Source organism: Drosophila grimshawi, unplaced genomic scaffold (assembly GCF_018153295.1).
Source record: "Drosophila grimshawi isolate 15287-2541.00 unplaced genomic scaffold, ASM1815329v1 contig_1377, whole genome shotgun sequence".
In the NCBI taxonomy this organism is placed as follows: Eukaryota; Metazoa; Arthropoda; class Insecta; order Diptera; family Drosophilidae; genus Drosophila; species Drosophila grimshawi.
Genome location: NW_025062900.1, coordinates 13792057 through 13813940, shown reverse-complemented (window position 1 = coordinate 13813940; position 21884 = coordinate 13792057). Strand labels below are relative to the sequence as shown.

At 43.1% G+C, this 21884-nt stretch overlaps 2 protein-coding genes across 2 annotated transcripts; both read right to left on the bottom strand.

Annotated features, from left to right (window-relative positions):
* Positions 1-4120: 4120 nt before the first annotated feature.
* LOC6561416 (titin) lies at positions 4121-4782 on the bottom strand. The gene is made up of 3 exons (XM_001988195.3): positions 4764-4782; positions 4490-4702; positions 4121-4428 (listed from the first exon to the last, which is right to left on the bottom strand). Exons 1-3 carry the CDS (start codon positions 4773-4775, stop codon positions 4162-4164), a joined length of 492 nt encoding a protein of 163 aa, XP_001988231.1. The 5' UTR covers positions 4776-4782; the 3' UTR covers positions 4121-4161.
* Positions 4783-5803: 1021 nt separating this feature from the next.
* LOC6561417 lies at positions 5804-21454 on the bottom strand. The gene is made up of 20 exons (XM_001988196.3): positions 21289-21454; positions 20381-21135; positions 19887-20046; positions 19587-19830; positions 18688-19520; positions 16908-18613; positions 16141-16484; positions 15713-15923; positions 15294-15652; positions 13284-15234; positions 12993-13151; positions 11390-12933; positions 10699-11317; positions 8237-10502; positions 8011-8180; positions 7723-7821; positions 7101-7660; positions 6844-7044; positions 6025-6715; positions 5804-5964 (listed from the first exon to the last, which is right to left on the bottom strand). Exons 1-20 carry the CDS (start codon positions 21365-21367, stop codon positions 5914-5916), a joined length of 13002 nt encoding a protein of 4333 aa, XP_001988232.1. The 5' UTR covers positions 21368-21454; the 3' UTR covers positions 5804-5913.
* Between the last annotated feature and the right edge of the window lie 430 nt (positions 21455-21884).

Below are 21884 nucleotides of genomic sequence, written 5' to 3'. Positions count from 1 at the left end.
AGCAACAGTAGCAACAGCAACGTCGACAGCGAGTCAAGTCGCAAAAATTCTTTCTAATTTAGTCCACGCGACTTTTATGACTTTAATGGCCTACCACTTTGGTATGCCCCGCGCTACCCCCACTTGGCTAGAGCCTGGGGATTTGTCATTAGGTATTATTGTAGTTGTTGTTATTCTTGCTCTTGCCGCTTGTCTTTGGGATTAGGTAAGTTGGCCAGCTGCCTTTTGTGCCACAGCATTGATTTATATTTTTGCACATTTTTATGACGCTTCTTGCTGTGCTTTAAGCACAAGCGCCATGGCTATTTATAGTTTATTTTTATGGCCACAAGGGGACAACAATGAGCCGATTTTTGACAGTTGCGTATATAATATTCGAGGCTTTCTCAGTTGGCTCAATGCAATGATGCTGTGCTTTGAGGAAGCTAAGAAAAATAATTGGAATATGGCCGAACACATGACTCACGTCGAAACATAGATTTGTATATGTATTGAGAGAGGTCAGCATTAAGGCGACTTATATAATATGAAACATTTTTAGCTTTAGTTAGTGAGACTACCATAAACTTATTTGTATGAACAAAATGTTTTTGAAAGGTTGCTGTACGTCAACATATTTATAATCATATTATTTATTTGTTTTAACAAGTATTTCCTACCCAAATATCTTGACTTGCAGCCAAGCTAATTCTGAGACTTAATTGTTCATTAAATGCTAACCAGATCAAGTGAAAGTAATTATGCAGCAATTAAATTTCCAAGATAGTTGAATATGTAAACGATTATGTGGCCTAGGGTAATATATTTGCAGCTGGACAGTTTATAAACTAATTACGTAATAAGCTCACTGATACGTGGTCGATTGTAATAAGCAGCATTTGCACATGGAAACTTCTGAATACTCACCTAGGAGCAATCGTGTCTACACCTTGGCATAGCAATCAATAATTTTGTGAGAGGGCTTTTTGAAATTTCCTAAGGAGCATGGCTGCCCATCAAAGGACTCTTTGGATTCACACCACTTTACAGTTCATTAGACATCCGACGCGTACGAGCAGTATCTCAAATCTAGACGAACGAGTATCTGTGAACTGTGAGTGGTGCAGGAGACAGAGGGACAAGAACAGGGGGCGGTAGAGTATCTTTGTGTGATGCTCTCGCTTTGACATTGTTTAAAAATAACAATGTGAAGGCAACTTTTCCAGCAGGAGCAGAAGCTATACATAATAATTAATACGCTCAACTCATTGAGCAATTATTTAATTTGGCGTTAATAATATTTTGCGATTTTGTTGAGCTAGTTTTAGACACTGCAGCTGTTGGTTTGGGAGTTCGCTTTTAGCGCACATTGTATGGTGTCAAGTGATGCTATTTTTATCAACATCGGCATTCGTCTTTAGCCATCTCTTTCAAGGAAGTTCATCAAAGTCAAGCACAGCCACCGACAAGGCGACACAGGACCACATACAATGTCTACCTGCCAAGAAAGTTGACACATGTGGCAACTGTGCGTGCGAGTATGTGTGTGACTGTGTGTGTGTGTATGTATGTTCTTGAAAACGTGTGTATCTGAGAAGGAAATTTATTTCATTACAGCTCAGCACCCAACGCAATCGTATCCTTCTGTCCTTTTGTATGTTTGTCTGTCACTCTGTCTGTCTTGCCTTTCCGCCTTTCCCTCTATATACCTCCGCCTGTCGATATGTTTGACTATTTGACTGGCAAGCTTCCGTTTCAGTTTGCTGTTTTTATCTATCAGGCTGGCAGCTTCCTGCCAGTTTGCAAGCTGAATAAAATTCTCCACTCGTACATATATATATATATATAAAATTTCCATGGTCGCACGTGCAGAGCTTCTGGCATCGAAATCAATTATCTTAAATGAATTCCACAAAATATTTGCGCTGTTAAAAGTTGGCGCGAAAGAGCATGTGCCGGAAAAAATGACATCTCAAATCGTTTACTCTTATTTATACTTTTTTGCGTTTTTTTCCCGGATTTATACATTTTTTTTGTCAGCCTCCCATGAGCTTAGGCTTGTAAATTTATTTGCAAGACTTGGCCTGAGCGTAAGCTCATTGACGGAGAGCTTTGGGAGTGCTGTAATACCAATGGGCTAACAATTTAATTTGAATTATACGTGCCATACAAATAGTACCCAGCTCAGGTACGCGTATAACAAATTGATTTAGATCAGCTTCCGTTGAATGGATAATAGCTGAATCAATTGTTGTAAGCTGTGTGTTTGCCACAAAACACAAAGGTTCCTCGGGTGTCATTTGAGTAATGAGCAAAAACTTAATTGCGAGATTATGAATGTTTTACTGTATTCATGTAATTAGAAATTTTAAAAGTAGTAATTGATTTTTTTGGAGATTATCTCCATAAATTGTATTTAGCTTCATGTTTAAAGGGTATACCCAGCAATCGTTTTATCGAAAAGTGTGACAGATCCGCATCGAAAGCGAAGCGAACTAGAAATTCTATTTAATTTTAAAGTAAAACTACTCATTTTGTTATCCGTTAATTTTAAATATACCTTAAAGTTACATAACACTCGGATATTATACGTAGAAGAGTTTTCGGTTGTACAAGAGAGAAAATTAATCACACAGGTGTGTATTTACATGTATCTTTTGTAATTCAACAGGGTATATTTCAGTCCATCACTTTCAATTGAAGACAACCCATTTGCTAATGCATATGTGCAGCGTTTTAATCCATTCATGTAGGCTCCCTTCTGATTGCATAATCCCTTGTATCGGGAAAACAAATTACATGCTTTTTGCACTTTGTTAACTATCAAATTGACCATCTGATACCACACATAAACTTATACATTATTCAACTGTATAATTTGAATGGTTATTTGATTGTGACCCTTGAACTTATTTAATATTTGTCTGATGTTCACCAGAAATGTGCAAATTATAATTTGTGCATATTTTTCAGCGGGAAATGAATATGTATGTGTATTTTTTATTGCAAGAAAAATATTTACAAACACGCATATGTGTACATATCTCTATTATGCTGAATTTGTAGAGCTAACAACAGCACAATATTGCATTGAATTATGCATAAGCTAAAATGCATCTCAAAAATGCAGTGTGCCTGAAATTTCTGTCATATGTTTAGCATACCCAAGGAGTTCAGCTCTTCCTATTTTCGGGTGGGTCTTCAACTTTAGGGCACTTAGGTAAGCACAGTGTATACACAACGTGGATACATTTCACACAAGCAGTGCATCAATCGCTGGAAGGACTGACTGACTGGTGGATGGCATTAGAGATGCATTGATTTGAGCAAAAGTTTGAGTGCACCTTCGAGTAGGCAGCATATGAAAATCAATGGCTGCTTTGGCTGCCATTTTGCTGTCATGAAAAACTTCGTACACTTTGCCAACGTTTAGGACGATAAGCGATTTCCTCTACCAAGGACATAAGGGATATTTAACATAGCTGCACATTCCAAGGCAGCTATGTTGGTCGCAACCGGGCGGGGGCCGCAATGAGCGGCAAAGAGGAGCTCGGTTGAGTGTGCGCACATTTCAAGCACATCATCGGTTAAAGGTAAACATAGCTGTAACCATAGACGGAGGCAATCACTCTGACAGTCGGGCGGGGACGTAAAATTGCCAGTATTCAACAAAGTTTAACGAACTTACCAGCTCAGTAAGTAGTATGTAAATGTGTGAGTATGCACCTTATCGCCCCATGAATTGCCACACTTTTGCGGTAATGCAATGAAGAGCTCACTTTGAGCTAAAAGCCTCATGTTTAAACTTTCTCTGTTGCAAGCTTTTAAGCTCTTAACAAGCTTTTTGTGAAGCGTACAGTAAATTTCTTTGGGTTTGCGTATCGGGCTATCGGGATATTTCTACAAATAAGTAAGTTAATTTTTAGCAATTGAATTGAAATGCGGAAAGCTTTTAAGGATATTTCTGACAAATATATACCAATACCGAAGATATAAGTGTATATTGGTATTGTGCAATGTTCGTTCTCACTTGTTAAAGTATAGTTCTAAGTAAGCTATCATGTCCATTCTTTAAGCATATTGAAAAACAAATTATGTAATTGAAAAATAACAACGACTTTAATACTGGCTTAATCGTAACTTGCCAAAAATTGGAGAACTTAGTTCACCACATCATTTAGCTTACCAGCCGTGCTCCTTGTGCAGGACATGCTTATAAATGGTATAGGGTACTGGATAAGGTTTTGGCACAGGTATTTTAATGTGCTTAATCACCTCGACGGGATAGGGTTTCTCGACTTCGACAGGATAGGGCTTCTCCACCGTGTAGGGTATCTTGCGTTCCGTAATTTCGGGAACTATTTTGTAGACAGGTATTTGAATTTCCTGTTGCACCGGAACATGAACCGCATAGGGTTCGGGTATTTGTAGCTTTATAACATTGGGTACCTTTAGAATGAATGAAGCACCTAGTAAACATATTTTGAGCAAGTTCTTTTAATACTCTTACTTGTACAGCAACTGGATGTGGTATGGGCAACGGCACCTTCTCTATGACATGGACTGGCACGTGTTTCGATATCTCCGAGTAAGTTGTGGGTGATCCGTCATGATGCTGATGATGATAGTCACCGATTCCCGTACCACCTCCACTCCCGCCTTCGTAGTGTCCCTCGCCGTGTAGCTCGGAAGCGTAACTAAGAGAAAGGCCGCAGACCAACAGCTGTCCAGATGAACGGAAATTAAAACTAAAGATCCTTCTCATTCGATTTAGATGCACTTACTAGTAGCCACATAATTTCTGTTTTTTCTTATTTCTTGAACTTGGTTATGAGTAGCTCCACGCTCGGCGAAAAGCAGTTAAACAATGCGTTTTGCTGCATACGCTCGGTGGCTTTTATATAGCTGCATTGGGTTGGCCAAAAGTGAAAGATATTGCAATTGCAGTTGCAATTCGGTTGTTCGGTTGATGTAACCATAACATTGAAATAGAAAGTATTGCATTACCTTTTCATTCGGATCGCATAATTTTCATTGTGTTTTTTTTTTGCAACACAAACACTAACAAATTGGGTTCAAGTGGGTATCAAGTATCCCCTGATGTTGCTGCCAAAGTGAATGGGCCCGCATTGCCCCGCCCCACCCCGCTCCTGAAGTAATCTGGAACTGGCCTGGCCCAGCTTTGGGGTTAAGGTTGTTACACGTACTTGAGTTCTGCTATTACCATCGCTTCCGTCAACCGTAACCCGCACTAACGAAAAGAGATAGTTGGCAGTGGCTAACGCTCCACTCCAGCCAGTCAGACCACTTTTAATAGCCGTCTGAGATTTGCACAAACACTGAATGTTGTCTAGGAAATGGGCTGAATCACTACTTTGGGCCCTGGGCGCAGTCTCAGGTATAGGCCAAAAAAAAAAAGGCAACCCAAAAAACTGGTTAGCCATGATGCAATTTGTGTCAAAATTGCCAGTTTGAGAAAATGTAATAACAGGAAATAATCAAATGATCAAAAATGTCGAGTAATATAGTAGATTAAGGTATTCTTAATAGTGCTAACATACAATCGATGATTTAACCCTATTAGGTGATTGTCGACTTTATAAATGGAATTTATTCTTGATAAACATCAGTCAATCTATATAAATAAATGTTTTAAAAATACGTATCAGACTTTGTAAATACTCTTGCGTCGTTAGCTATATAAAAAACATGAACCCGTCCAAATATGCGTCTAAAAATAGACGATACAAATTGTGAATGTAGTGTCTGATAACAATTCCAATGAGATCAATGAGACTGGGCAAAAAGTAGGTTTTTAATTGATTTTAAGATTCCGCAAATTTCGGACATTATATTATAATTTATTTATACAAAAGTTTTCTTGTGCTATTTGACATAATCTTTACATTCTACAAGCTGAAGTCATGCGCTCGCTTAGGCCTCTGCATCCAGATCATCATCCCATTCCCAAGTTTCAAAACCGTCCTAGAAAAAAAGAACAGCATTAGCTTAAGTCTGGATTGATTGGATGTATAAACCACTCACATAATCATCCAGATTGCCCTTCTCCTCGGGTAAGGCTCGTGGCGAACAGGCCACATAAGCTACACCCGAATTGTGGCCGGAGCACTCACATGTCTGGATGCCAATGGGGTTGGCACTTTGCGCCACACGCTTGGCAAAGATGGTGGCAAACCGCATAATTGGATACTTGCGCTCTGGTATCAATTTGCGGGCACTGAACACCGATCCGTTCGTCTCCAGCGCCAACGGCGTACAAATGCCCAAATTACTCTTGGGAATATGCACCTGTTTCCGAGTTTCGGCATCGCCCTCGGGGTAGCGTTTCGAGTAGACCAGCTCCCTGTCCAGCCCGAAGAAGTGACGCAGCTTCCGCGTGCGCTCAAAGTCGAACTCGGTGTCCGCCAAAATGTGCAAGTTGACGCCCTCCTCCAGCATAAACTGCAATATGGATGTGTAATCAAAGCGCATGTCCTTTGCAGCGCAACTGCTGCACGAGAGCAGAATAAAGGTCTTTGATACGCCCGGTCTGAAGTTCAAACGGGATGCTGTTGAAATAGCCATCAGTATATCGTTGCTGCTGCCATTGCCAGTACTGATATGTGCAAAGTAATCGGCCAGCTGGTTGGGGTTCGAGGTGAACACATTGTGCTCATAGATTATGCTGCGAGGCTTCTCGTAAGGCGAAACACCACCAAATGCAACGACCGCATAGCTATGAAAGGAACATAGATTAATCACAATCTGATCAGACTTATCAATATAGTTTCGAGTATAGTCGTCTTCAATATCTACTGCCAGGCTATTAAAAACAACTTACAAAATCATTAAGAATATAATTACCGATTATTGGTTAGCTTGGCAGCTCGCAGCTGTTCCTCAATGCTGGAAACAATGGTCATAATGCTCTTTGCCTCCTTAAGATTTGCATTGCAGGGTTTGGCCTCCACAATGAACACGACATCGCTACTGTGCGGTATATCGGCGCCACTGAGCTCCATGAAAGTGCCCTCCGGAACATAGGAACCGTTCGACAGCTGGCAGCTATACAATTAAATGTTTAATACATATCTTAAGTTTAAGCTCCAGACTTTACTCACAATACACACTGATCTGGCACTCGCATGGGAACTTTAAGTGTCGTACATGTCTCAATATAGGCCAGGGCCGCTGTACAAGCGCCCTTCACGGCCGGATGACCCGGACGGATGGGTTGCGATTTCATGCCCAAATCCAGGCACATCTCATAGAAAGGTGCCGGATTGACGATATCACTGCATGCCGATAGAATGCCTGAATGGAAGAAACTGTCGCATGCTTGACTCACTTCCTTGCTGATTGCTTCTGTCTTGGCCAGTTGGTTCTGCCGGCAGCGCTGCAGACTCCAGGAGTCGGTGAACTCTTGCGGTTGATTCGATATCAAGTGGTTGGACATTGTGTACTCGTCGTATGGCTCGTTGTTGAGGGTGCCCAGCAGACCGGCAGTCTTAGCAAAATACCAACCACTCACTTCGAACCAGCACAGATCAAATTGTACATTGCAATGTAGACTGAACTGTGCGTCCGAAACGATAGACAGTATGTCTAGTTCTTGATAGATGTTAACGGCACCCAATTTTAGTGGCAGTACGGGTTGCCGATTGCCATTCACGGTGATGTGCTGTGTGTGTGATGGCAATAATTTGTTAGATTTGGATTTTATCGAGCTCACGCACTACTTACATCAGTTCCAAGGTCTATTTCAATAAGCTGTCCATTCGCAATGAAGCTGAGCTTGCGCGTGGAAATTTTGTTGTTTCCTGGACCTGTCAGTGGTTGGCCCTAAAAGCATAGTCAACACTTTAGCGAAAGGAATATGAATAATTGGCTTAATGCTTGATTTAAATAAACCTAATAAAAACCAATTTTCATTCATCATTTCCAAAAGTTTTAAGTTTTAGGTAAACGGAAGTGTCTATCTACTTAGTTCGACGAGATCTAAATCTTTGATATCTCTTTACTACATCTTACCGCCGGCTCCAGTAGCAGTGTAAAATTGCGCTGGAAGAAGTCGTGAGCTAGCAAATAGCTACACTGTTCATTACGACCTCCATTGGTCAGTTGCTCGAAGTTCAGATTGAGGCCTACAAAACGCTGATCGAAAGTCATGTAATGACGTGAATCAATAAGCAAAGCCCGTGCTGTAAATAATTACAATTAGTAAGCAAACTTCACAATGACCATTTATATTACTTACAGTAGTAGGGTGGCAGCCAGGTCTTGGGATCCAGATGGGTGCGCAAATTGTACAGCTTCATGATGATGGAGGAGTTGGCTTCGCTGAGGAAATTCTGCGCCTTATACAATATTCTATACTCGGGTATCTCCTCGAATTTGGGCGTCTCATTGAAAGCATGCCAAGACATGGGCAGCTTCTGTTCCAAATCAATAATGCCCACCTCCGGATCAAATACGAACTTAGTCTTGGCCTCTCTGTACATGTCGGCAGTTTCCAACGCATTCAGCGCATAGTTGCGGAACTTGTTGCGCAACAGTCCATAGAGCTGATGAATGCGATACTCTAGCTGTAGCTCATCGGCTATCCACTCCAATCTGGCCAGAATTTCATTATACTTCTGTACGACGAACTGTACTTGGTCGATCTTTTGCAGCTCTTTGATTTCCTGACAGATTTCGGTGATCACCTCATTTAGCTCGGCACCAAACGGCACCAGCTTGAAGTACTTTTCCTTGATGAAGTTCCAAGCCAGTGTGGAATACTTTTTGATATTCGTAATTGCATCATTCGCTTGAATATCTCTGTACAATCGTTCCGCATCGGCCGTAAAACTGGAGACCTTATTGAAATATGGCGACTCGGCCAATTCATTGGTGCGTTTGTAGATAAAGTCAAAGACCTCCTTGCTCAGATCCCAGGCGCTCGTTTCAATAAAGCTGATAATCTTAAACATGTGGGGTTCGAATCGTTTGAGAACATTCTTCCAGTAGGTTTCTGCCAGGTGCCAGAATTTGTGCCACAGATTCTCAATGTATTTGATGAATTTGATGTGCAGATCCTTGACAAACTTATCATACTTCTCGATGCCCTTCTCCATCAGCGTTGAGATATAGCTCAAGCTCTCGCCATGGAAAAACCGACTGATTGCATCCAGAACATTGTTGTAGGTCGTTTTAATGGTCTCTATTAACCAGACAATGCTGTTCCGCAGAGCCTTGCCTGAATCACCCATGGCATGCCACATTTCCGAGAAAATCTTGGGCAAGGACTCAATATGATCCCTGATTGCCAGCTCGTCCAGTATGGTCACCGTAAAGTTGACTACATTTTTGATATAGAAATCATTTGCTTCATACGACTGATTGACAAATAAGCGCAGATCGTTCAGATCCTCCTCCAAAACACTCAGCTGACTGATATCCTCAATGAACTGTTTGTTATACTCCTTGGCTGTGCCCCAGATGACACCCACTGATTCCACTGACTCGGTGTAGAGCGATTTGATCCAGAAATCAATGCCATCCGAGAATGAGTTATAAATTGAAGTGCCCACGCCACTGATCTTCTCCCTCAGATCGTTTTTGATATTGGGACGCCAGTGGAAGCGGCCCGTAATGAGACGCGAGTGATTCATCTTGAGATAGGAGCTCACATCAATAATACGTATCTCCTCGTAATTACGCCAAATATCCAAATAACCACTGCGTGTGTCGGGTATGTAGCCCACCATTTGAAGATTCTGGCTGGCATCCTCCGTTAAATTGAAGTCCATGCGTGCAAAGCGCTTGGCAAGATCGACAAAAACGTAGCCAGTGTGGTTCGTGTCGGGAGTGTCCCAGACGGTGGCATTGAGTCCATAAGTCGGATACTCCACGGTGGGCACCATCCACAGACGCACAGTTTTATAGGGCGTCCGACGCTCATACTCCACTTCCCGTTTATTGAGATCCAGCAGAGCTAGGAATTTGCCGTACATGGGCACATAGTCGCGCTTGTAGTGGGCCGTTGACTCCGTCTTGTAGTATGATGGACGAGCGGCTAGTGTGCCATTCAGCTCCACATCCAGCTCAGAGGCCGGATGATAACCATAGAACTTAAACGTATAGTTTGTGTGTCCCAATTCGTGATGCAAGTCGCGAAGCTGGGCACCCAAGACAATCAGCTGCTCCGGGCTGTCAGAATAATCGATAGTCAGGTGCGCTTTCAGCAGATCCTGCAGGCCACGGTAGTAGATGGCCTTGCAATTGATGTCCTTTTCGAGATACGGATGGGCCACCGTCCAGCCAAATGTCTGATGATCTCGATCGGTTTTGTGCAATGGTTCCGCTGTCCAGCGGAAGTTGCTGCGAATCTTTCTAGACTCTTCGTACCGTCCAGTTCCGACCCAGTTTAAGGCCAAGTCCGCATTGAAATTATTGTCGGTGAGGTAATACCAGCCAGAGGTAGATAGATTGCGTTTCGGATAAAAAATTTCAAGTTCAAAGCGCTGGGATTCGTTACCATTCTAAAAGAATAAGATGGAAGTTCATCAGTAAAAAAATAAGTTATTATAGTAGCGATATATTTTCTAACATAAAATGATTTTAATACTCACGTCATATTATATGCACTATTAATTTTATATAATAATTTAAATTTATACTTGAAAATTGATAAATATATCAATTGAAATTATTTCGAAATTGGAATGTTTCGCTTACCATGCTATAGTTGCCCAGTTCCAGATTGTAGCCTACCCAGGCTGTTTCCGATAGCTCGATTTTAGCATGCTGTCTGACGACGTGAGGATTGACATCCTCGTATTTTGTGGTGAGGACAACGGCACGATTTGGATGTATAGCCACCAGCTTGAACTCCTGGGCGCTGGGCGTGGTCAACGCATGTAGTTCTCCAGTTAGATTAAAATTATTTGTATTGCGCAGCTCAAAGACTTCAATGTGTTTGAAATCTCGCAAATCTGTCGGACTGCGCATATCCCGTATATTCACATAATGTATTCCCAGCGGCTTCATATCATTCTCCAGGGTAATGTCCGTAGTGTCCTTGTAGATGGGATGCTTCAGTTGTGCGACGCGCTTGTACTTGCCGTCCAATATCTGTGCCTCATTGTAGACAACCTTCAGATTACCCGAATCCAAATTGGGTGTTTTCTGCATACCGTATGAAACATCGGCGCGATGTCTCGTCGTCAAAGGTACTTCCATTTCTACGTTGCCATTGAGATTGCGATTGCTGTCGTTGCTGTCATACTTGCTCCTAAGCTTAAGGAATGCGCTGTCCTCGGGCCAATTACATCTCACATAACGATAACTATCACCACTACGCGAGAGATTCGAGAATATTAGATTATCTGGGTATATTGAAATGAATCAAATACAACAAAGTACAAACCTCTTTGTGGTGAACTCAAAATCCGTTTTGAACCAGGAGACGTTGAGGAAGGGGGTGCTGCTGTTAATCGTGCCATGCATGTTGTTATGGGAACTGAAAAACACATCCACATCGGATATGCGACGACTACCTGGATAATCCAGTGCACAGACCACATTGTGATAGTCAGCATCGGGCTTGTCATAGTGGCCGCTCAGACCGAATGTATGCTCGCCCTTGAACTTGGGCGTTGTTAGCTTAGCAAGGAACTCTCGGCGCAATCCTTGCTTGAGCTGCACCTGGAAATCACACTCCACCACAGAGATATCTTCCTTCAAACCCCAAGCGACGTGAGCCAATCCATTCAAATCATTGGTGGCATTGTGATAAGAGAAACGGGTTTCGAGCTTGCGCTTCGCCTCCAGCGCCTCGTAACCGGCCTCAATAAAAATGTCGGGTTGTGTTAGCTGTTTGCTGATAACATTGCCACGATACTTGCCGCTCAGCTGATGCGTGTCGCCCAAGGGTAGCGGCAGTTGGCTGAGCACCTCAAAATCAAACTCATCCGTGGACTTGTAGTGCAAAGACCCATTCACATCGAATTTCCATTTGGAATCGACACTGAGGCGACCGCCAGTTTGCAGTTGTTGGAATGTGTTGCCAGGATTTAAATACTTGGCACTGGCGTGGACAATACGTGGCTGGGCATTGGGTCGTTCCATGTAGCTTTCCAGCACCAGTTGCAGGTTCTCGGCCAGTATCCAGGACCACATGCAGCTGCCGCGTCCAATATGCTTTCCAATCTGATACTCGCCAACGATCTTGCCACCATCGGCGCCTATACCCACATCGGAGTGCAGATGCACTGAGTCGATGCCCAGGTGCTTCCAGGGTGTCTGTAGATTCACATCGCCAACGATGCGTCCATTCTGCACAGGCTTGATATTGCCATAGAAATTGATGCGTGCTATTTCCGGCTCTGTACTCTCCACCAGCACCGAAAAGTCCATGGGGCCATTGTTGTCACTGAGACTATATCCGCCAGATATCTGACACATTTTACCATCCTCAATGGCACTGAACGAGAAGCGTATTTTCTTCCGTCCCGCTTCCTGTATATTTAGCTCAATGACGCCATCCCGACCACCCGACTTGGGTTGCACACGCAGTGTGACATCTATGGGCAGAGCATCTAACATGCGCACCACACCCGTAACGCCATAGGTGGCCATGTTGCGATACAAATTGCCCAACACATCGTAGCGCTGCGGATCTGTTGGATTGCGAATGATTGTGCCGTGCATTGAGATGTTTCTATAGTTCTTCAATGGCGTCCACACTTCAATGTTGAACACATCCTTCTTTTTATTCGCACGTGTACCATACGCAATGCTCTGACCGTCGCGACTCAGGAAAATGAGATCAACGTTCAACTGCGGATTGGGTCCTTTCGTTGCCAGCACAGAGGTGGAGGCCAGTTGAAGGGGCAACATCGTCGTATGAACTTTACCATTGATATTCACATAATGTGCGGGATCCGTGTGCCAGTCCGTTTCAATGTGCAGCTGGAGACGATTGCGATAAATTAGCAGAATATTAGATGAAAGCTAATTGGGTTACATACCTTGTTTAGGTTGCCATTGTCGGTGACCTCAAAACGTATATCAATAATGTTATCCACAGCGGAGAAGTCTTTCTTAAAGTAGACGTTGCATGCATAATAAGGAATGACATTCGTTTCCAGCAATATGCCAACAGATGTTTCCAGGAAGTTGTCTTCATTCTAGAAAAAAGTGATTAAATAAGTTATGAATTTTTACAAGCATTGTCATGCAGTAGTTTGTTTAAGAATGTCGGATATCACAAATCACATTTCTTTGGCAGTTTAGCGATAAGTGTGTTTTAATTTACATACCTCAATAGCGGCTGCCAGCGAAAGATGAGTGTGAGCTGTAGTCGAGGTGATATTGCCCTTGTAAACATTGTCATCTAGTTCGATGTTGCCATGGATATTGATTTCTGGCAGCTGCTCATAGGGCGTAATGAGCTTCAGCTGCACATTGTGAGCCTTTGGCCTGACATTGTCGATCACTTTGGTATAGTTGAGCTCAAAGCCCATTTGCTGGGACTGAGTCAGGTTATCGTGGATAAGGAAGTGCACATGCTGATAGAACGAAGTGAAATTCAAATCCATCTGATACTCGAATACGGACTTGAAGTCCTTGGCCATGTCAAAGGGCGTGGAGACTGTGAGCACATTAAGCACATTGAGATAGTCCGGGAAGTACAAGCGATCCGTCAACTCGAGGCGACCTTGAGGTAGCTGCACACCACCTTCTATGAAATATAAGTCCTCATTCTCTTGAATATCGACCTCACCAACAATGGTGGCCCAGACCAAGGTGTCTAATTCAAAGTTGGCAAAATAGGAGAGATAATCCTCTTCCGTTTCCATTTCTATTCTGGGTGGCTGGAAATCATCATCGAAATGTAAATCGAGTTGCATCTTTCGATTGCTCAACTGATTGACCAGTTTCGGTTTGGGATGTCCATTGATCTTGACGCCCAGCCTATAGTCCGAGAGCTTTCCATGCAGCTTGAAGATGAATGTGTCCCGCTTAAGCAGCTGGGCTATGAAGCCATTCTCCTCGAAGCCCGCCAATGGTGTGAACACCAGATACGAGTACTCAAAGTCAGTTAAATTGTGCATATGCCAGACCCCCGTAAAGCCCAAGGTGGCATTGTTCCAGATTCCACGCATGTCCACTCGTTCTGGATTGACGTTCGCCAAAATTGCTGCCTGCTGGAAGCTCTCAATGGGCGTGGCAATGCTCAATTTGACGTCGAAATCGAGTAGATTCTTAATGTCTGCCAATGCTTCGACTCCCAGTGCGGCAGTTGGGGCACGCACCTCTGCCACAGCATGTCGCTTCTTCTCATTCAATCCGAAGCGGCCGTTAATTGTGCGGAATTTCTTCAGTGGAGTTGTGATATTTACGATGAGCATATTATCCGTAAACTTCTTCACATACCCATCCATAATTAGGGTAAACTCTCGTCCCTTAAACTCCAATGAGGCTGCTCCCTGCACGTGTCGCTGATCATCTAGCATAAACATGGCTGCCAGTCCACCCTTGTGATAGTCCTTAAACGGACTGACCAGGGAAACCGTGCCAGTTACTTTCTGATAGCGAGGGTTGCGAAGGATCTCCCATATTGAGTTGATGCTGTAGGTGTTGAATGTCTCGTTTTGACCCTTGTATCCCAAGTAGAGGTCAGTGTCGACCAGTTTTGGGTCCTGCCAGTGCTTGACCTTCACATTGATCGTGGGTATGTCCTGGATGGTGCTGTTGATGCCAAAGCGTACATCGAAGCTGACCAATTGATCGTGTATATCGTGATCGCTCTTGAAGCCCAGTTGCAGTTTTTGATCTTCGGCCCAGGACAGCGTTGAGTTAATCAGTATTAAATTGCGTTCATTGTAAACACCCGCTCGCAGCGTGTTTATGCGCCATCCCTCAAAGGGTGTACTGAGCTCCGCATGCACCCAATTGTGCAATGTCTTTCCCGGCATAATGCCCGCATCGTAGCTGAACTCAACCACCTCGGTGATGCTCCACGAAGCATGCGCCTTGCCATTGTACTTGGGACCACCCGTATAGGTGCTGAAACCACAATTTATTGTCCGCTCTGGATAGGTTAACATGGCATTGCCATCGTAGTGCTTATTCCCCGGATTGTTGTACTCGATGAGCAGGCCCAAGCGCTCCGATGGATCTCGATTGGCATCCCATTTCAGCTCCAGCGAAAGTTCCTTTCGTTTCACAATATTTAGCATGCCAACTTTAATATGCACATCACGAATTCTGTAATCAAAGTAATTTTCAATCTATTTTCTTGCTTTTTTGAACAAAGTTGAACCTACTTGTCGATATGTATCTCCAGCTGCAATAGCTTGGGCTGCTCAGATAGTAGCTTTGAGTTGATCCAATAGTCTTTTTCCTTGATCTTAAGTCGCACCTCGGTATTGGAATTGCTATTGTGTGCATTGGATGCGTATTGTACGGTTAGTCCGTACGGATCCTTGCCGTATCTGGCCTGCACGTCGGAAAATATCAACAGCTGACTTCGTCTATAGACAATATTCAGAGTGGTTGCCTCAAAGGACGGACTTTCCACAATCATTTTCAGATGATGCAAAGACTGTACACGCGAGCTGCGATCCTTATAATTGCCCTTGAGCGCTATCGAGTGACCCGTAAACCACGAACCATTAATAAACACCTAAGATATAATATTAGTTTTAATTCTATGTTCAAATTGGACACGAAGTAATGCACTTACCATATAGTCTTTGGTGGCCTTTTCGTTGACCTTTAAACTAGCTGTGCATGAATTAAATTCGGGCACTGAAATATTCATATAGGCGTCAATAGCAAAGAGGTTGCGATAGGGTAGGTGTACAGAAAATAGGCCCGTTATCTCCTTTTCGGGCGCATACTTCAAACCAATAATAACGTTGTTTTCGGTGCCGTTTTTGCTGCGTTCCTCATGCCTAATAAATAAAGAATTGTAAGACGTATGCTATCATTCAACTCACAATCTGGAATTACCCGGCTATGACTGGGGTTGACGGACATATTATTTATGATGAAGAATTATGAAGAATTTCGTTTACCAATATTTTTCGCACCCATTTTGTGTCGTATTAGACCTGAGCCTTCATCACGAATCAGTTAGTTAAATAGTTTTCTGGACTTGGATTTACTTACTTGATCAATATGCGATAATCGATTTTGGATCTAGGCACCTTCAGTTCCAAGCTCGCACGCGTCCGTGAACCCTCCAAAAGGACATCCTCGGATTTTGAGCGTGCAAAAATAACTCTCGCCATGCTGGTGTAATTGGGATTGACATAATCTGGTGCATTATTGTAGGTCAAGACGCCTTCGGTGTGACCTTGCAGGCTGAGCCACGTAGCATTCGAGGCAAAGTTCAGCTTTGGATAGGCAGTGGTGCGCAACTTGACATTGCCGTGATACTCAGTCTTCGATTTATCTCCGTTGTTCACCAGACGACCGGCGAAATTAATGGTTTCTATTTTGCTTGCCTGGAACTGAAAGACAGATAAGGTTCATGAATATAATATCAATATAACCGATAGACACTGAGATATTTTGCAAGACAGATACTCTGAAATCATTTTCTATGGAGGATACATCAAAACATCATAAATAATTGATTAATTTATTAAATATAAAAGCTAAAAGCTGTACTGGGATTCCATAATTTATTTTATTGTAGGAAATAACAAAAACAGAACTAATATGAACAAATTTTGCTGGAGTGTTCGATAACACAAGTTACTCTTCAATTGGCATAATTGGTATTCAGAATTCCCAACAGACTTTAAGATCGATTTCTTGAAATGCAATAACTCTTGTAGTATTTACTTACTGCACAATCTAACTTTCAAAATCAATTCACTAGCTGGGTCGATTCCTGATGATCTAAGTTATTATTTTGTAATTGTACTTACCCTGTAGTTGACAGTCATATTTGTTGAGGTGGTCACCTCGCTCTGCACAATATTGCCGCTGACCAGAGCTTGGAGTTTCTTAGTCTCAAAGGAGAGATCTACATCGTGCTGCTTGATGCCGTTCTTTTCATTGATCTTAATAGCGCCAACCAGACCGGTAATGTTCACCCCGTTGATGGCCAGCAGCATGCGTGGCTTATAGATCCAGGCAGTAAAGTCCTGATAGCGTCGCAGCTCCATGGCTAGATCAAATGAGCGATTGCCATTGTTATCGAGATAGACATCGAGGCGCCTATAATCGGGATTTCCGTCGTAACTGCAGCCAGCAGATGCTCGACTCTCGCCATTGACAAATGAAAGAGACGCATTGAAGGCTTCGGGAACCGTGGTCAAATTGGCCACCAGAATGCGCGGAATTTTCGAGTCGGGCGTTGTAAATACGAGTGTAAAATTATTGTCCTTCTCCTGCTGATCCCAGTTGTACTCGAATACATATTTCTTCGCAGACAGATCAGTCTTCTTCAGAATGAGACTCATGTTGAGCGGTCCCGACAATAATAAACTGGGATAAGCGGCTGTAGCATTGCTCAGATCGGGCACGCTATAATATGAGCACATTTGCAGACCAATGGCGCTGTCCAGCACTGGCCAAGTGCAAGTTGAATTCGAACTGCGCTTCTCAATGCCCGCCTGTGGCAACTGCTCGTCCCGCTTCATGATCAAGAGTTCGGAGCGTGCGCTAAAGATTTCATTCTTGTCCTGCGGTAGATTAAAGGAGAAGGAAACAAGATTGCTGCCCCGCATCTTTAGGTTGGCCTCCACTTCCGTGTTGGAGTACAAGTTGCTCTTGACCTTGATGCCCGACTGGCCCCAATACAGGTCCGCTTGCATTGTGGTAATCACATCTACGGACACCGATGGCTTGAAACGGCCCTGCACATCGAAATGCCAATCGACATCCAGCTTATCCAGATTGCCCGATATACTCAGGTCCACGGACGAGGCACCAAATGCGTGTATTGCCAGTGGCATGCCCACAGCCAAGGGGACACTATATGAGACGTCTAGAAATACCCGTGACTGTGTGTAGGAGAAAGGTTTGCCGGAGAGCAGCTTTTGCGCCTGGTAGAATGGATTGAACTGTGTAGCCAGCAGCATTACTTCTGCCATAGATTCGATGTTGTAGTAGCGCAGATCGTTGCCAAAGACTCGTAGTCCAAACTGCGCTCGAGGATTATTGTAATCGTACTTCAACTTGTAGCCCAATTGGTCAACATTGCGATCGATGCCATTTTTGCGTGCCGTTGCTGTAGGGTCAGCGTTGCGTTTGTTTCGTCCTGATTGTTGCAGCTCCTCTTCGTGTACGTAATCAAGATCTTCTTCCGGCTCCTCTACTGAGTCGTCTACTTTGCGCTTAAGACGCAAGTTGTCGATATTGAGCAGATCGTCCAAGGTGTCTTCCTCCTCGGCGCTCTCATTGCCCAGCCAACGATTTAGAAATGCGAGTTTCTTTCGCAGCAGTTCACCATTGAAAGGTCCTTTGGGCCCGAAAGCATTGACCACCAGCTCTTCGAAGCCTTCGGCACGTGCACTGAACTCAAAGAAGTTCACAGATTGACCAAACAGATCTGCGGTAAAGTTGACGCTGGCCATGCGTGGCAGATAGGAGTCGGTGCCAAATATTAAATTGGCATCGGTTGTGGTGCCTAAGAAATTGTCAAATTAAAGATGATGTGTTAGTGATCATTTAAAGTGACAATCTTGAATTTGTTATATATACCAAAATTGTATTCATCAAAGAACAAGCTGTGCTCATAGTTTCTGGAGAACTTGCGAATGTCCATCTTAAACTTCTCCGAGAGATCATCGTTCAGAAGAAGACCCTGCGCCTCAATGCGCACCGGCGAATTGGACTTGGCCAAATTGGTGAGATGCGACCAAACAAATGAGCCAACCTGATTGATCTCCTCGTGCTCCAGTATGGACTTGATGACACCAATCGATATATAGTCCGGACAACGCATCGTCTGCAAATAGCTGTGGATGCGCAGCTCCGAATTGAATGTGTAGTCAGCGTAGTTATCCAAAAAGTAGCTGCGGTACTTAAGGCAATTGACCCGCCTAAATGCTAGAATGCTCTGCAGGCGTATATCCACTGGCACCACAATATCCTTGATTATCAACTGTAATTGCTCCACAAAGCCAGTGGACATGACACCAATGTTCCCCAGACCTTTAAGCAGGATAATTAAACGCTCGCGTTGCTTGCGATTGCCACGATACTTTTTAAACTGAGTCACAAATTCAGTCTCCAAAAGATTGACAATTTGTGTAACCTTGAGATCCTCCTCGCAATTCTCGTGATGCTTGCAGTAGCTGTGCACCACAGCCGTGGCGCCTAGAGTGTATTCCGGCTCTAATTTCTTTCGCGCATAGTCGAGTATGGTGTAGAAGGTTTCCAAGGTCTCAGCGTCGGGACGCCTGATAAGGGACAGCGAGGTCATCCAACTCTGTGCCTTCTCTTTGGAGAGCTTCTCATTCACAATTTGATCCCGCATCACCTGATACGAAGCGGTGCTTTGGATGTAGGGCAGCGATTCCAGCACGTGGTTCCTGCAATTGATAATCAATTATCAGTTGACCTTCAACAGAGTTCATTGCCTTTCAATTTCTACTCACTTGCCCTGCGGACATGTGCTTGCCGAACGCTGCAGGAGTACTGTAAGCGTCTTATAGTCCAGGCTCTTCGTCGTCTGCAGGAAATTGGTAAACACCTCGATGAACTCTCGCTGTATATTCGGAAAGCCCACGGCGCACATCTGCACGAGCAAATCGCGAGCGGCCTTGATCTCATCATGGCTGGGCTTCACAGACGGCGTGTGATCAAAAATAAGCGAGGAACGTCGCTCAACCATTTCGATATCTACATAATATAAATATTGGCTACAGGCGCTAAATGTATTTATATTGAGTACTTACTTTGCTCCAAAAACTCGCTGATGCTGTAGGATTCTTCATCCTCCAACTGCAGTTTACTTCGTGTCGTTGTCAAGGCGCCAAAGCTGCCATTTGAGAAGGGCACCAGCAAGTGGCTCTCCATGCAACTAATCTCACGATACATGTAGTTATCAATGGTCAACTTTAACGAGAAGCAAAAGGTACATAAGAAAATAAATTTTCATATATAAGATTTAAGAAACTTTTAGCAAATAATATTTTGAAACAAGAATTTATAATTTAATAAGTGATTATTAAGAAGTCGCAATGTTTCAAAATCTAAGATTTGCAGTAATAAGAAGCAGAAAATAAGAAAGACATTGAAGGAAATATGTCTTAGCAAAAGCTTTTTGTGCTTTTTAATAAAATATTATGATGGCTTTTGCAAAATTGTTGATGGCTTGAACATGCCTGCACTCTAAAATTGTTGCTCTTTTTAGGTTTAATACAATTATAGCTTTTTTGCCGGCACTTACATTGCAGTAACTCTGTGAGTTTAAAACTGGCCAAATGGTTTTGTCATCCCGGAATGTGTATGGTGTTGTCTGCAGCACCGACTGTGTGGCGTAACGGCGTCGGCACGTGGCAATGTCCTTATTCTTGCGTATGGTCACATAGGCGCTGTCGGTTAATGCTAGTGTATATTGCACATCGCAATCACCGGATACATCCGTCTCTGTGGTATTGAAGTCCACATCGAATCGCATCATGGTATTTTGAAAGCTGGACAGTATGCCCTTCTTAAAGTTGAGCACCCAAGGTGTCTCCAACTCGGTGGGACACACCTCGCTGATCAGGCCATCGTGGAAGGCAAAACGCAGCAGATTCTTTGTTAAGTCATTGGCCAATTCGAGGCTCTTGGGATGTAGGTCCTCAAAATCTGGCGTCACTTGTTCTCCAGACGAAGACTCTCTACTGCTCAAGTTGTCATAGTAGTCATAAACATCTTTTGTGGATTTTTCCTCAGAGGATGGGCTGTCATTGCTGACCGGCGGCATCGTATCGTACAGCTTGACAATATTGATACGCATGTAGCCCTCACATGGCTTGGGAAAGAATATTTCCAGGTGTGCTTTCAAAAAGAGATCAGAGCTATTGTCGCCGGAACCGGCGAATTCAGTGCGCAATGCTACCGTATAATTATACTTGTACAACATATCGCCATAGCCGAATTTTGGGTTTGTTATTTCACATTGTGGACGTCCGCAGATGCGTGGATCCTTGAGTGGATCTAGGGATGGAAATAGAATCATATTTAATATTATATTTTTTAGAGCGAGTCAATTTATTTAAATATCAAGAACATTCTCTTGATTGCATTTTATGCTAAAATATAATTAGATATTATAGTAATTGTTAAAATGAGTATTTCATTAGGACTTACTTTCTCTTGCCGCCTGACTTGATGCTATGATCAGCATGAGAAGCAGCCATACAGCTGCTAGAGGATTTATTGCGCCCATCGTGGGCTTGGCTTGTTTGTGTCCCAAATTATAAGAGAAAATAATTTAGCATAACTCGATGATGGAACAGATGGAGTAAATATCTAGCTGAAAAAGAGGGGTTGAATTAAATTTTTTATTAAAAAAAAATTTAATAACAAGGGGAATATTGCTCAAATGCATTCTATTTTTTCTCCACCTGCATATTTGATTTACAATGCAAATTGCATTAATTAATTATCCAAATTGCGCTATTTTATTTCTATCACAGCACAAATTGAATTTAGAATACAAAGTCCAGTAGGCAAAATGATTTCTAGTCAACTTTAACAACTGAAAATTGCTTCCATTATACAGATTAAACACCCGATGAAACAAACCGATGGATGTTGCGACTAAGTAAAGCAATAAACTGACTTGCTGACTCAACACAACCAGAAGCCAGGATCCAGAAGCCGTTCCTTGACGTAATATTTGCAAAATGATTTGCGCTCAAATAACTTTCACACTTGTTGGCAATGACTGTGGTTTGGCTCCT